This window comes from Hemiscyllium ocellatum, chromosome 16 (genome assembly GCF_020745735.1).
Source record: "Hemiscyllium ocellatum isolate sHemOce1 chromosome 16, sHemOce1.pat.X.cur, whole genome shotgun sequence".
Taxonomy (NCBI): Eukaryota; Metazoa; Chordata; class Chondrichthyes; order Orectolobiformes; family Hemiscylliidae; genus Hemiscyllium; species Hemiscyllium ocellatum.
Window position 1 is genome coordinate 462,155 of NC_083416.1, and position 13,140 is coordinate 475,294.

The following is a 13,140-nucleotide window of genomic DNA, read 5'->3' on the forward strand; positions in this document are numbered from 1 at the left end:
AATCTTTCAGGGAGAGTTTGACTAATCTGAACTGATTTTCCAAACCAAAATAAGTTACCAAGATGTGAATGTAATATGTTGTACATCTCTATGACTCTGTTGGCTGGTCGCATTGTTAGAAACATCTTGAAAGTACTAGATCTCAAGTTAAGTTTACTTGCTCATTTAGCAGCTTCCACATAATGTAGGGATGCAGCCCTTCCTGATGAAGGGCTTTTGCCCGAAACAACGATTCTCCTGCTCCTTAGATGCTGCCTGACCTGTGCTTTTCCAGCACCCCACACTCGACTATTTAAATGAAGTCTGGATTACAGTTATACAGTTTTGGCTCACTCAGCAGAATCAGCTTTTAAAAATGTGCAAAATATTGCAGAGCTTTAGTGTAACTGAGTTAAGAATTGTATTGCAAACAGTTCAGAGAAGTTAATTTCCCAGGGTAATGCCCTGTTCAATCAATCAATCTGTTTAGTTCAGAATTTAAACGAAGTTTGGCAGTTAACTGTCAATAAGCATTAATGGGTGCATTCTCTGTGGCAACGTCTTTAACAATTGTCCACTTAGCAACCAATTAGTATTCTCCTTGCATGCATAAATGGCAGTTTTCCCTTTGAATTGGTATTGTTGTGAAACATCGTGATGAACGCAAGATGAAAATTTTCAACAAAATGCCATTTCTTCCAGCAGTATTTTGGGTTTAGAAAGATGAGACTGATCTTATTGATACAGATGCTCCCTTTTCTGGGCTGCTCAGTTTCAAAACAGGGGGCCTTCAGTTTATTTCAGATGAGGGTCGTTATGGATTTTTTTTCCTTATGAATAGTGGAGGCTGCTCAGTGAACTTATTCAAGCTGAAGTTAACAGATTTTAGATCCTAAAGAATAGGGTGAGCAATCAGGGAAGGAGAGGTAAGGCTGCAGTCAGATTTGCTGTGAACCTATTGGGTGGCAAGTTCAAGGGGCAAATGGCCTACTTTTATTTCATTTGGTCTTATGCCCCAAAAATGTGACACAGGTTAATGTTTTGTTCAATTTTCAGCTCTGGTTTAAAATTCATTTTGGCCAGAACGAGGCTTTGCTCCCAAGTTAGCCATGTCCACAGACCAAGATAGTGGTTATGATAAGTATTTTTAAGTATAAACACAAGGAAGGCATGTGTTATAATATTTTCAGATATACAGCTGTTAATTTCGTTAAGAAATTTCATTAGCCTATTGGACACTTTTTTGTAGTCATTTTCAGTGTTTAAAATTGGTGCTGACGAAAAATGCTTTTGCTGAGCAGTCCCCTTTTAGTGTATTACTGAAATTGTGTCAGTTTATCACTCTTTTAAACTCAATCATGGGGCATAGGTTTCATTGGCAAAACCTGCATTGATTGCCCAATTATATTTGTCCTGAGGGCCATTAAGCATGAGCCACATTGCTGTGGGTTTTGGTCTCGTGTACCTGACCAGGTAAGGATGCCAGATTTCTTTCCCTGAAGGAATTAACCAGATGGGGTTTTTTTAAACAACAATCAACATTGGTTACATGGTCATGGTAAGTGTATCCATGATAATAAAGAAATGTTGACATCGCTCCAATGCTCCCCAATTAAATGGCATTGGGAAGCCAAATGTTTTGGCACCTTAATAATTAAGGATGTCATTTATATAAGGAACTAATTGTATGTAATTCATCAATGTTTCCATATGCTTTAGTGAATTAATATTTAGAGCAATTTTGTTCTCACTGCAGCAGTATTGAATTGTTGAATCTCAGAATTTTACAGTACAAGCGAGCCATCGTGTCTGAAAGAGCTCCCCAGCAAGTCCCATTCTTCAGCCCAATTTACATCGCCCTCTAACTTAATCCCTTTCAAATATACTTCTGTTCTCTTTTGAAACCTCTTACGAAACCCGTTTCCAGGCAGTGCATTCTAAATCTGAAGTTTCTCCTCGGCTCTCGCCGAATGTCGAAATTATGACCTCCTATTTGTTAACATACGAGCTACAGGTCATTCTGTTATAATGTGACAAGTTGTTCCTTTGCAACCGTGCGCGCTATGGAAAATCGTGCTGTAGACGATCGCTAATTGAAAATCGCTAAACCCATTCAGTAGAAAGTGTGGACCCTGTTTGGATAACACAACTTGTCAGTCGTGTTAGTCAATTTGCGCTGACGAAACGCGCATTATAGCAGAATGACTTGTAGTGGAAACAGAATATCCTCCTTTACCCTGTCAAAATTGTTCATAATTTTAAACACCTCAACAAAGTCACCTCTTAATCTTCTCTGCTCCCAGGAAAATAAGCTCAATTTCTCTAATCTTTTCTTGTGTCTAAGTCCCTAGTTTCTGGAATTTTAGTAAATTGCCTTTGCACTCTACAGGGCTTTAGTGGACAGCACGGTGGCACAGTCGTTAGCACTGCTGCCTCACAGTGCCAGAGACCTGGGTTCAGTTCCTGCCATGGGCAACTGTGTGGAGTTTGCACATTCTCCCCGTGTCTGCGTGGGTTTCCTCGGAATGCTCCAGTTTCCTCCCACAGTCCAAAGATGTGCAGGTTAGGTGAATTGGCCATGCTAAATTGCCTGTAGTGTTAGGTGAAGGGGCAAATGTAGGGGAATGGGTCTGGGTGGGTTGCTCTTTGAAGGGTTGGTGTGGACTTGTTAGGCCGAAGGGCCTGTTTCCACAATGTAAGTAATCTAATTTAATCAAACATCATTAAGGTGCCCTGAAATGTGTACAATGCTCAATGTGATCTGACCAACAATTTGTAGATGTGTAGCATCACTTCCTCGCTTTTATATTTTACACCTCCATTTATAAACCCAAAGATCCCGTAAGCCTTTGTAACTGTTACAACCAGCTTGGCCACCTTAACACTATGGACAATTTTGGAATGGCCAATTCACCTAACCTGCACATTTTTGGATTGTGGGAGGAAACCGGAGCACCTGGAGGAAACCCACACAGGCACGGGGAGAATGTGCAAACTCCACACAGACATTCCAGCCTCGGGGGACTCGAACCTGGGTCCCTGGCACTGTGAGGCAGCGGTGCTAACCACTGAAACACCGTGCTGCCCCATGCGAATTGGCTGCAACTTGATTGTCAAATTGTGGATGTTGTTTTGGATAATGCAAACTTTGTACTAAACGGGTAAAGTGATTTTTCTATTATCTATCTTCTACAGTGCGATTTTCTTTTGCGGTTTTCCATAGAACAATTTTCTATAATATGAGGTTGCAGAAGGATGCAACTGTTGCTTTTTTGCAGACCAACCTGTATTGTTCAGGTGTGGGTGTGTCCAGCACTTATTGCCCCCGTCCTAATTGCCTGTAGGAGAGTGAAGAGTCAACCACATTGCTGTGGGTCTGGAGTCACACGTAGGCCAGACCAAGTAAGGATGACCAATTCTCATAAGACATTAGTGAACCAGATGGGCTTTTTCTAACATTGACAATGGTTTCATGGTCATCATTAAACCCTTAATTCCAGATTCTTTATTGAATTCAAATTCTACTATCTGCCATGATGGGATTTGAACCCAGGTCCCCAGAATATTAGCTGAGTTTCTGGATTAATAGTCTAGCAATTATACTAAGCCATCGTAGTTACTCAATACCCATATTTTCAACTGCCTTTTGTCACCATTTTCCAGTTTGATAAAAACAGCAGCAAAGTACCCATTTAGTACTTTTGCCACACACTCTTTCATTGAGCAGCTTACCCTGCTTGATCCTTATGGGTCTCACTATCTTTCACTGGTCTTTTATTATTATGTTTGAAAAACATTTCACTATTGTTTTAGTGCATTTTGCTATCTTTTCCTCTTTGCCTCCAAGCCTTCCTATTCTATCCTTAGCTTTTGAGGTACTCTTCCTGATTTCTATTGCAGATATTACTACAGGCGGTATCATATGGTTCCTTTCTCTTCCTTAATTTTTTCAAATATCCTTAGTCATGCAGAGTACTCTAGCTTTGGATATCCTGTATGTATTCCTCATGGCTGTATTCCTAGCTTTTGCACCCTATCCATATCTCTTGTAAGTCTCCCATTTGTCATCCACTGTTTTATCCATCGAAACGTGTTTCTACTCAATCTGCGCCAGTTTAACGTTTACACCCCTAAAATCTGCCCTTTTTGAGTCTGATATCTTAATCCCTCTTTAATTTTTGTTCTTTTTCAACTTAATGTTGAATCTTCTATCGTGATTGCTATTTTCCAAATGCTCTCCCACTCTGATGTTCTCCACTTAACTTATGTCCTAGGATCAGTTCCAGTATTCCAGTTCCTGCTAGACCTGGAAAGTACTTCTGTAAAACATTGCAGGAAAATCTTCCTTTCTGGGCCCTGTACTTTGTTTTGGCCCAGTCTACCCTAGGATAATTGAAATCACCAATTATCACAACTCTACTTGCTCTGCAGATTTCCATAATCTGCTTACAAATGCTCTCTTCTACTTCCTCCCCACTATTTGTCAGTCTGTAATAAATACCCAACAAGGTGACCACTCCTTTAATCATATAAATTCGCTGCATCTCATTCAAGGGCAATAATGCCATTTTTGACCAAGACTGTTCCCCACCCCCACCCCCACCCCCTTTTAAACCCACCCATTTCTACATCTTAACCCAGGATGTTAATTAAGCAGTCCTGATTTGGGTTGAGCCACGTTTCTGTCAGTGCCATGATCCTATTCCCCTCGAGTAATTTTTGCTTTCAGTTCCCCAGTTTTGTTCACCGCATACATGCAATTTAACACTGCCGTTATTTCTCTCACCCATGGGAAAGGAAACCATTTCCTTGCTCACTGCAACAATTCAAGCCTTCCCTCATTTCCTTTTCCCAATTACCATCTCTTTTTGCCCTCACTGGTAGTTCCAAAACTAGGCCCATTAGTCAACCCTGACCCCTGTACCTTATCAGTTTAAATCCATCCTCAATACACTATTTAGTATCTCAGGAGATTGGTTCCACATTTTTGCACGAGTGCAAATAATTTCTCCTGAACTGAAAAGTGATCCTAATGTCTCAAAAACCTACACCCCTCCCATGTTGTCCCTCAAACCTCACATTCCGCCCTGATCTGCCTTTGCCTAAGTGGTGAAGCTTGTGGCACAGGTATTTCAGAGATTACTACTGTGGAGCTTTTCCAGTTCAACCTACTCCCGAGCTCTAGAAATTAATCCTGCAAGACTCTGAACTGTCCCTCACTATGTTGTTGGCTCCCATCAGAGCCACAGCCACTGGTTCTTCAATCTATCTTTCCAGAAATTTACCCAGCCTTCTGTTCTAGATCCTTACACCTGGGAGACAACAGGTCATAAGGGCACTCAATCTTGCCTGTAAACTAGACTGTCTATTCCTCAAACTACTGAGTCACCCACGACTGCTACCTTTCTAATGTGCCTGCCAGTCTCTCATTTCCCAATGTAGCCTCTGGCACAATGGTGCTTTGGTTTTTCCTCTAGACATCCACCTGACTGTTTGATTGCTCAGTAAATAGGCATCTGAAATATTATACTTGTTTGGTAGCTGCAAGGAGTCTCGGGTTTCCTGGATCTGTCTTTTCTTTTGTTTTGGTGTATTGCCACTCACTCGCTTAGCATCTCCTACACTCCTCCTTCCTGCCTATCACGATGTGTAGTGACCGTTCTCTGGTAAAACTGTTCCAGAAACCCCTCTCTTTGTATGGTATGCAGTGAAGAAAGTTGATGCTCCAAATCAGCCACATGTTGTTCAAAGACTGCTACCCACTGGCACTTCATGTAGGTGTGACACATCTGAATGTCTTGTGCATCCAAGGCATCCCATATTTTATGTGCAACACAGCACAGGCTTTCCCAGCCCCTCTGCCATGTTTACTCACTGCTGAGGCTCTGCTGTTTCTAAGCCATAAGCTTTCTAACAGGCCATCTCTTTTTGCTTGAGGATGAAGGAAGGAAACACTAACATACGTTTAGGGTCTCTGGGGAAAACTGCAGGTGAAACTGAATTATTCACTACACACTTTGAACAAATAGCTAATGTTTCTCAGGGAACAGATCTAGATTAAATCCACTGGTTTCTATTTCAGACGATCGGAGCTGCTTTTGTGGCCAAGCTCATCCATGTTGGTGAAAAGGCCATCACACTTGGAATTTGGGTAAGCTGAATCTGCAGATCTGGCATGATTAGCAAATCAAGGAGATTGTTTGGAGAGAGATCTAATATGCTTTGATTGTATACAGTTGTTATATTAGTGTTTAGTTGTGTAGTTGTATTTGTGTAGTTGTTGTGGTTCTGTTCGCCAAGCTGGGAATTTGTGTTGCAGACGTTTCATCCCCTGTCAAGGTGACATCCTCAGTGCTTGGGAGCCTCCTGTGAAGCGCTTCTGTGATGTTTCCTCCGGCATTTGTAGTGGTTTGAATCTGCCGCTTCCGGTTGTCAGTTCCAGCTGTCCGCTGCAGTGGTCGGTATATTGGGTCCAGGTCGATGTGCTTATTGATTGAATCTGTGGATGAGTGCCATGCCTCTAGGAATTCCCTGGCTGTTCTCTGTTTGGCTTGTCCTATAATAGTAGTGTTGTCCCAGTCGAACTCATGTTGTTTGTCATCCATGTGTGTGGCTACTAAAGATAGGTGGTCATGTCGTTTCATGGCTAGTTGGTGTTCATGGATGTGAATTGTTAGCTGTCTTCCTGTCTGTCCTATATAGTGTTTTGTGCAGTCCTTGCATGGGATTTTGTACACTACATTGGTTTTGCTCATGCTGGGTATCGGGTCCTTTGTCCTGGTGAGTTGTTGTCTGAGAGTGGCTGTTGGTTTGTGTGCTGTTATGAGTCCTAGTGGTCGCAGTAGTCTGGTTGTCAGTTCGGAAATGCTCCTGATGTATGGGAGTGTGGCTAGTCCTTTGGTTGCGGCATGTCCTCATTCTGTTGTCTTTCCCTTAGGCATCTGTTGATGAAATTGCGCGGGTATCCGTTTTTGGCGAATACATTGTATAGGTGATCTTCTTCCTCCTTTTGCAGTTCTGGTGTACTGCAGTGTGTTGTGGCCCTTTTTGAATAGTGCCTTGATGCAACTTCTTTTGTGTGTTGGGGTGGTTGCTTTTGTCGTTCAGGACTTGGCCTGTGTGTGTGGCTTTCCTGTATACCTTTGTGGTGAATTCTGTTCGGTGTTCTCTGTACCATCACGTCTAGGAATGGGAGCTGGTTGTCCTCTTCTTCCTCTCTCATGAATCGGATTCCTGTGAGTGTGGTGTTGATGATCCAGTGTGTGTACTCTATTTCTGTGTTTTTAATGATTACAAAGGTGTGATCTGCATATCTGACCCAGAGTTTGGGTTGTACTTGCGGTAAGGCTGTTTGTTCTAACCTTTGCATTACAGCTTCTGCTATGGTCCAGAGATGGGCGTGCCTAAAATTGTTAATTTCCAAAACCACCACTCAGGAATGGACTCGGACCATAGAACAGGCCGTCACCATAGGACAGAACAGGACCACACACCGCAAAAAAAATGGCACTAAAAGAAAAAATGGCCAAACTAACACACAACAAAGAGGACACCACAACACACACCTGGGTTAGAAACCTGGCTCACAGACACAGAAAGAACAACACTGGGCAAGGGACTCAACTACAACCACAGGGACGCCAAGACAGCAGACTTCCTAGCAGCACTAGAATGCACACTCAGAAACAATGGACTGACAGAAGAGACACAACAAACAAAAGTATCGTACCCCTGAAAACAAGGAAAAGGCAAACACATGACCTCAACACCAAGGAGAGGGAAGCACTAAAATCACTAAGAAACGATAAGAACATAATCATACTACCAGCAGACAAAGGCAGAATGATGGTCATCCTGGACAAAGCAGACTACATCCAAAAAGTGCCACAACCACTTGCAGGTACCAACACCTACCAAAAGAGGGAGTTTGACCCCACCCCACAGCTCACCAATAGGATAAACAACACATGGCGGAATCTACAAAAAAACAGACAGATAACCAGGACTGACCGACAAAGAATGAAACCGGAAAGCAACAACACCCCCAGATTCTATGGACTACCTAAAGTGCACAAACCAGACATCCCACTCAGACCCATAGTATCACTACCAGGGACACCATCACACAAACTGACTAAAGAACTACAGTAGAAACTGAAACGCCTGATCAGCAGATGCAGACACTATACGGGCAACACAGGAATTCTTCGACATCATCAGAAATATACACATAGACAAGGAAGAAAGCAAGGTCTCATTCGATGTGACGGCACTGTTCACCTCTACCGACAAAACCCTAGCCAGGGAAACAATAGCTAACCTGCTGGTCATACTGAACAGACAACAGGACGTTGAACCTATTAACAAAGACGGCATACTTAAACTATTGAACCTGTGCCTCACAACACACTTCACATTCAACAACCAAATATATGAACAAATCAACGGCACACCCATGGGCTCACCCATCTCTGGACTCATAGCAGAAACGGTAATGCAAAGATTAGAACAAACAGCCTTACCACAAATTCAACCCAAACTCTGGGTCAGATATGTGGATGGCACCTTTTGTAATCATTAAAAACACAGAAATAGAGAACACACACTGGATCATCAACGCCACACTCACAGGAATCCGATTCACGAGAGAGGAAGAAACGGACAACCAACTCCCATTCCTAGACGTCATGGTACAGAGAACACCGAACGGAGAATTCACCACAAAGGTATACAGGAAAGCCACACACACAGACCAATTCCTGAACTATGAAAGCAACCACCCCAACATACACAAAAGAAGTTGCATCAAGACACTATTCAAACGGGCCACAACACACTGCAGTACACCAGAACTGCAAAAAGAGGAAGAGGAACACCTATACAATGTATTCGCCAAAAATGGATACCCGCGCAATTTCATCAACAGATGCCTAAGGGAAAGACCACGGAATGAGGACATGTTGCAACCCAAAGGACTAGCCACACTCCCATACATCAGGAGCATTTCCAAATTGACAGCCACACTGCTGCGACCACTAGGACTCATAACAGCACACAAACCAACAGCCACTCTCAGACAACAACTCACCAGAACGAAGGACCCGATACCCAGCATGAGCAAAACCAATGTAGTGTACAAATTCCCATGCAAGGACTGCACAAAACACTACATTGGACAAACAGGAAGACAGCTAACTATCCATATCCATGAACACCAACTAGCCACGAAACGACACGATCAGCTATCCTTAGTAGCCACACACGCAGATGACTAGCAACATGAATTCGACTGGGACAACACTACTATTATAGGGCAAGCCAAACAGAACAGCCACGGAATTCCTAGAGGCATGGCACTCATCCACAGATTCAATCAATAAGCACATCGACCTGGACCCAATATACCGACCACTCCTGCAGCAGACAGCTGGAACTGACAACCGGAAGCGGCAAGGACAGACCACTACAAATGCTGGAGGAAAGATCACAGAAGCGCTTCACAGGAGGCTCTCAAGCACTGAGGATGTCACTAGACAGGGGGCGAAACATCTGCAACACAAACTCCCAGCTCGGCGAACACAACCACAACAACGAGCACCCGAGCTACAAATCTTCTCCCAAAACGGAGTTATTTGGTGTTGACACTGTTTGTGCAATGCTACAAGTTTGAAATATGCCGAAGGTAGTTTTTGGCCATCTCCATCAGTAAAGGTAAATATTATGGAATTCCTTGAAGTTTTATTTTTGGTGAGCCTGTATGACTATCAAGTTATTGTTGCTCAGGTGGACATATCATCCTTTAGCAGTGGGGTGTTCTGATAAATTTCAATGTAGAAATAGTGTGAAATAAGACACATTGCAAAAGATATCCGGCAATTATTATTTACTATTTGCTTAATCCTCTCCCACTGCTTCTGTTTGCTGAGTGTACATTTCGTTTTGTCAGTGGGATGGTGGCATTGCTAATGCTGCCCTGGAGTAGGTGGTGATGAGCTGCCTCCTTGAGCCATAGGGCCATCCAATATTTTTGAAATATTACCACCTCTTACCCCTCTTATTAAACCCTTTTGGTATAACTTACTGTTCCATGCTCACTCTGTGCATGGCTCAGCTCAGGGGCATGTCAGCTCTTGATTAGCAGTGATAAGGTAGGGAGGGTATTGGAAAGTACCCAAATAATTTTGTATCCTTTTTTAGTAAGCAGTGATGTGTTTTGTTCCCTATCAGGACACTGCAGGGTCTGAACGGTATGAATCCATGAGCAGGATCTACTATCGTGGAGCCCGAGCGGCTGTTGTTTGCTTTGGTAAGAAACTTGCCACAGCTTCTGCTTGTCTTTATGCTGTGTGGGTGCAGAGTCAAATTTGGTAGAAGACAATGAGGAACTAGTCACCAGAAGAAAAGTGAGTCTGGTGGCTTTGCTGCTGTTCACCATTATAACCACCATAATTTTAGATGGTACACAATCAAACCATGTACTGTTTTTAGGAATTTTTTTTTACATTTCCTAAATTCTAAGTTTCTGTCGTATGCTAATTAGTGAGTTTCATAGTTGGTTTCAGAATGGTTTTTAACTCGAACAGTTCTATTTTGTCAAGTTATCCAAAAAGGAACTTAAAGAAAGATGTGACTAAAACTACCCCATGATGAGTGGCTTCTACAGCTCCTGCATGAGAGTATGACTTAAATTGAAGAATAACATGGGAAGGTGAAGTTGACGTCAATGATCAAACATGTCATGCCATTTAATTTGATAAGGGTCAACTGATCTACTCCAGCTGATATTTAGAATCACCTTAAATTAAGTATCTGTTATTTATGAGGAGGAAGCAGAGATGCTTCGACAGGATTTAGAGCTGGAGTCTAAAAAAAAAACTGGGAAGTGAACACACAATGCAGCGAAATGTGATATTATTTACTTGGGTAGGAAAACATAAAGAATGGTGAGAGGCATTAAAAGTTTTCAACTGCCAAGAGTTCTCAAGTCACTGGAAGTGAGCATGCAGGTACAGTTAAGGCAAATGGTATACTGACCTTGTATTGCAGGAAGATTGGAGCATAAAAGTAAAGAAATCTTGGCAATCATATGAAGACTTGGTGAAATCACTTGTGTGCAATTTTGGTCTCTTTATTTACAGGAAGGTATATTTCCCATAGCAATTTCTGGGCTGTAGAGATCATTCTCTGAAGGAAGATTGAATAGAAACACAAGATAGGAAGATATGAGCTGGAGGAGGTCATTCAGCCCTTTGAACCTGCTCCACAATTCATCATGATCATGGCTGATCATCCAACTCAATAGCCTAATCTGCCAACAACCACCCCCCCCCCCCCCCCCCCCAATAACCTTTGATTATATTTGTCTCAAATGTTATATCTAACTGTCTCTGGAATATATTCAAGCGTTTTGGCATCAACTACTTCCTGTGGTAATGAATTCCACAGGCGTACCACTGGGTGATGAAATGTCGTTTCATCTCCATCTTAAATGGTTTACCCCAAATCCTCAGGCTGTGGCCGCTGATCTGGACTCACCTATCATCAGGAATGTCCTTCCTGCATCCATTCTGACTAGTCCTGTTACAATTGTATAAGTCTCTATGCATTCCCCCCTCATTTGTCTGAAGTTCAGCGAAAACAATCGTAACCTAGTCAATCTTGTCATATGGTCAGACCCCCCCCATCCCCGGAATCAGCCTGGTAAACCTTTGCTATAGTCCCTGACGAGAACTGGGTCTTTATTGTTAGGGAGGTGATTAGATTTAAATATCCAAAATTCTTAGAGCAGACCAGGGTAGATGCAGGCAGGATGTTCCTGGTTTGTGAGCCAAAGGTTACAGTGTCAGAGGAGAAAGTTAGGTCTGCAGATGCTGGAGTATCAGAGCTGAAAATGTGTTGCTGGAAAAGCGCAGCAGGTCAGGCAGCATCCAAGGAACAGGAAATTAGTGTCAGAATAAAGCCCAGGCTATTCAAATGAGGAATTCCTTCACTCAAGGTAGATAGTTTTTGAAATTTATTGTCCATGAGAAATCAGTGCTGAACTATCATCTTGAACAGTGGCAGTCTTTGGGTGTTGCTACACCCAATGTACCTGGAAGGACATTTCAGGATTTTGGTTCTTCCACAATAAAGGAGCACCACTACATTTCCAAGTCAGGATGGTATGTGACTTGGAAGTGAATTTACAGGTGATATTCTCAGATCTGCTGCCCTCATCCTTTGATAAGCAAAGAATGAGCGATTTGGAAGATGCTGTTGAATAATCTTGTGTGCAGTGTATTTTGTAGATGGGTCTGTATTGATTGCAAAGTCTCCACTTGAGCCATATTGTTACCAGTGTTCTTGCAAACTGCACAATTAGGGAGGATTTTAGAGTGATCTCATTTGGGAAGGTGTGGTAAATCAGAGTGGAACCAATTGCAGACAGACAAGTGTTTAGACTGGAGATGATCGCTCAACAATTTATTCAATACCAATCTACTGATTCTAATTTTCCTGAGTTCCTCCCTGACCTTTGTTTCCAGATTGTAAACGGTTTGTGTTTCTTGGATAATGTATGAATCTAAGAGGAAACGACTAGAAGCTACGAACAGTAAAAGATAAAATTGAAGATTCTGTATATGAATGTACAAAACATTCAAAGAGCAGTTGAACAGAGCGCAATTCAAAAGTGGTACAAAGGATGTAGTAGCCATTACAGAGATGTAATTGAAGGATGACATGGATTGGAACTTGAGTCATGAAGGGAACCGAACATGGAAGGACAAAATGTAGGAAAAGGTGGAGGAGGGATGGCTGTGTCAGTTAAGTGATATCAGCGTGTTAGAGAGGAATGATCTTAAGTTCAGAAGATTAAGATGAAAAATAAATTCAGGATGGCTAACAGCGTGATTGATTGTGGTCTGCTAGATAGAAGGGCATGGATAGAGTGGATTGGAAGCCACTGATGAAGGTTCAGTCATGAAGTGCCATAAATAAACAAGGATGGGAGGTTTAGAGGGGATTTGGGGGGGAAAACTTTACCCAAAGGGTGGTGGGAATGTACTAGCGAGGGGGTGGTAGAAGTGGAAAACCTCTCAACCTTTTAAAGAGCATGTGGGCGGCTCAGTGGTTAGTACTGTTACCTGACCACCAGGGACCTGGATTCAATTCCACCCTTGG

At 42.5% G+C, this 13,140-nt stretch overlaps 2 protein-coding genes across 6 annotated transcripts in view; one reads left to right on the forward strand and one right to left on the reverse strand.

Annotated features, from left to right (window-relative positions):
* Positions 1 to 13,140, reverse strand: part of nsd1a (nuclear receptor binding SET domain protein 1a) — a 322,813-nt gene that overhangs the window by 16,303 nt on the left and 293,370 nt on the right. Inside the window, exon 26 of the transcript XR_009645526.1 lies at positions 11,014 to 11,163. The gene's annotated coding sequence lies outside the window, so the exon portion shown is untranslated. The remainder of the gene's footprint in view (positions 1 to 11,013; positions 11,164 to 13,140) is intronic.
* rab24 (RAB24, member RAS oncogene family) overlaps positions 1 to 13,140 on the forward strand; it is a 29,501-nt gene that overhangs the window by 6,994 nt on the left and 9,367 nt on the right. For all 5 annotated transcript variants that reach the window (XM_060836978.1, XM_060836982.1, XM_060836977.1 and 2 more), the window contains exons 3-4: positions 6,062 to 6,130; positions 10,207 to 10,285. In XM_060836978.1, coding sequence (XP_060692961.1) covers positions 6,062 to 6,130; positions 10,207 to 10,285 — 148 coding nt within the window. The remainder of the gene's footprint in view (positions 1 to 6,061; positions 6,131 to 10,206; positions 10,286 to 13,140) is intronic.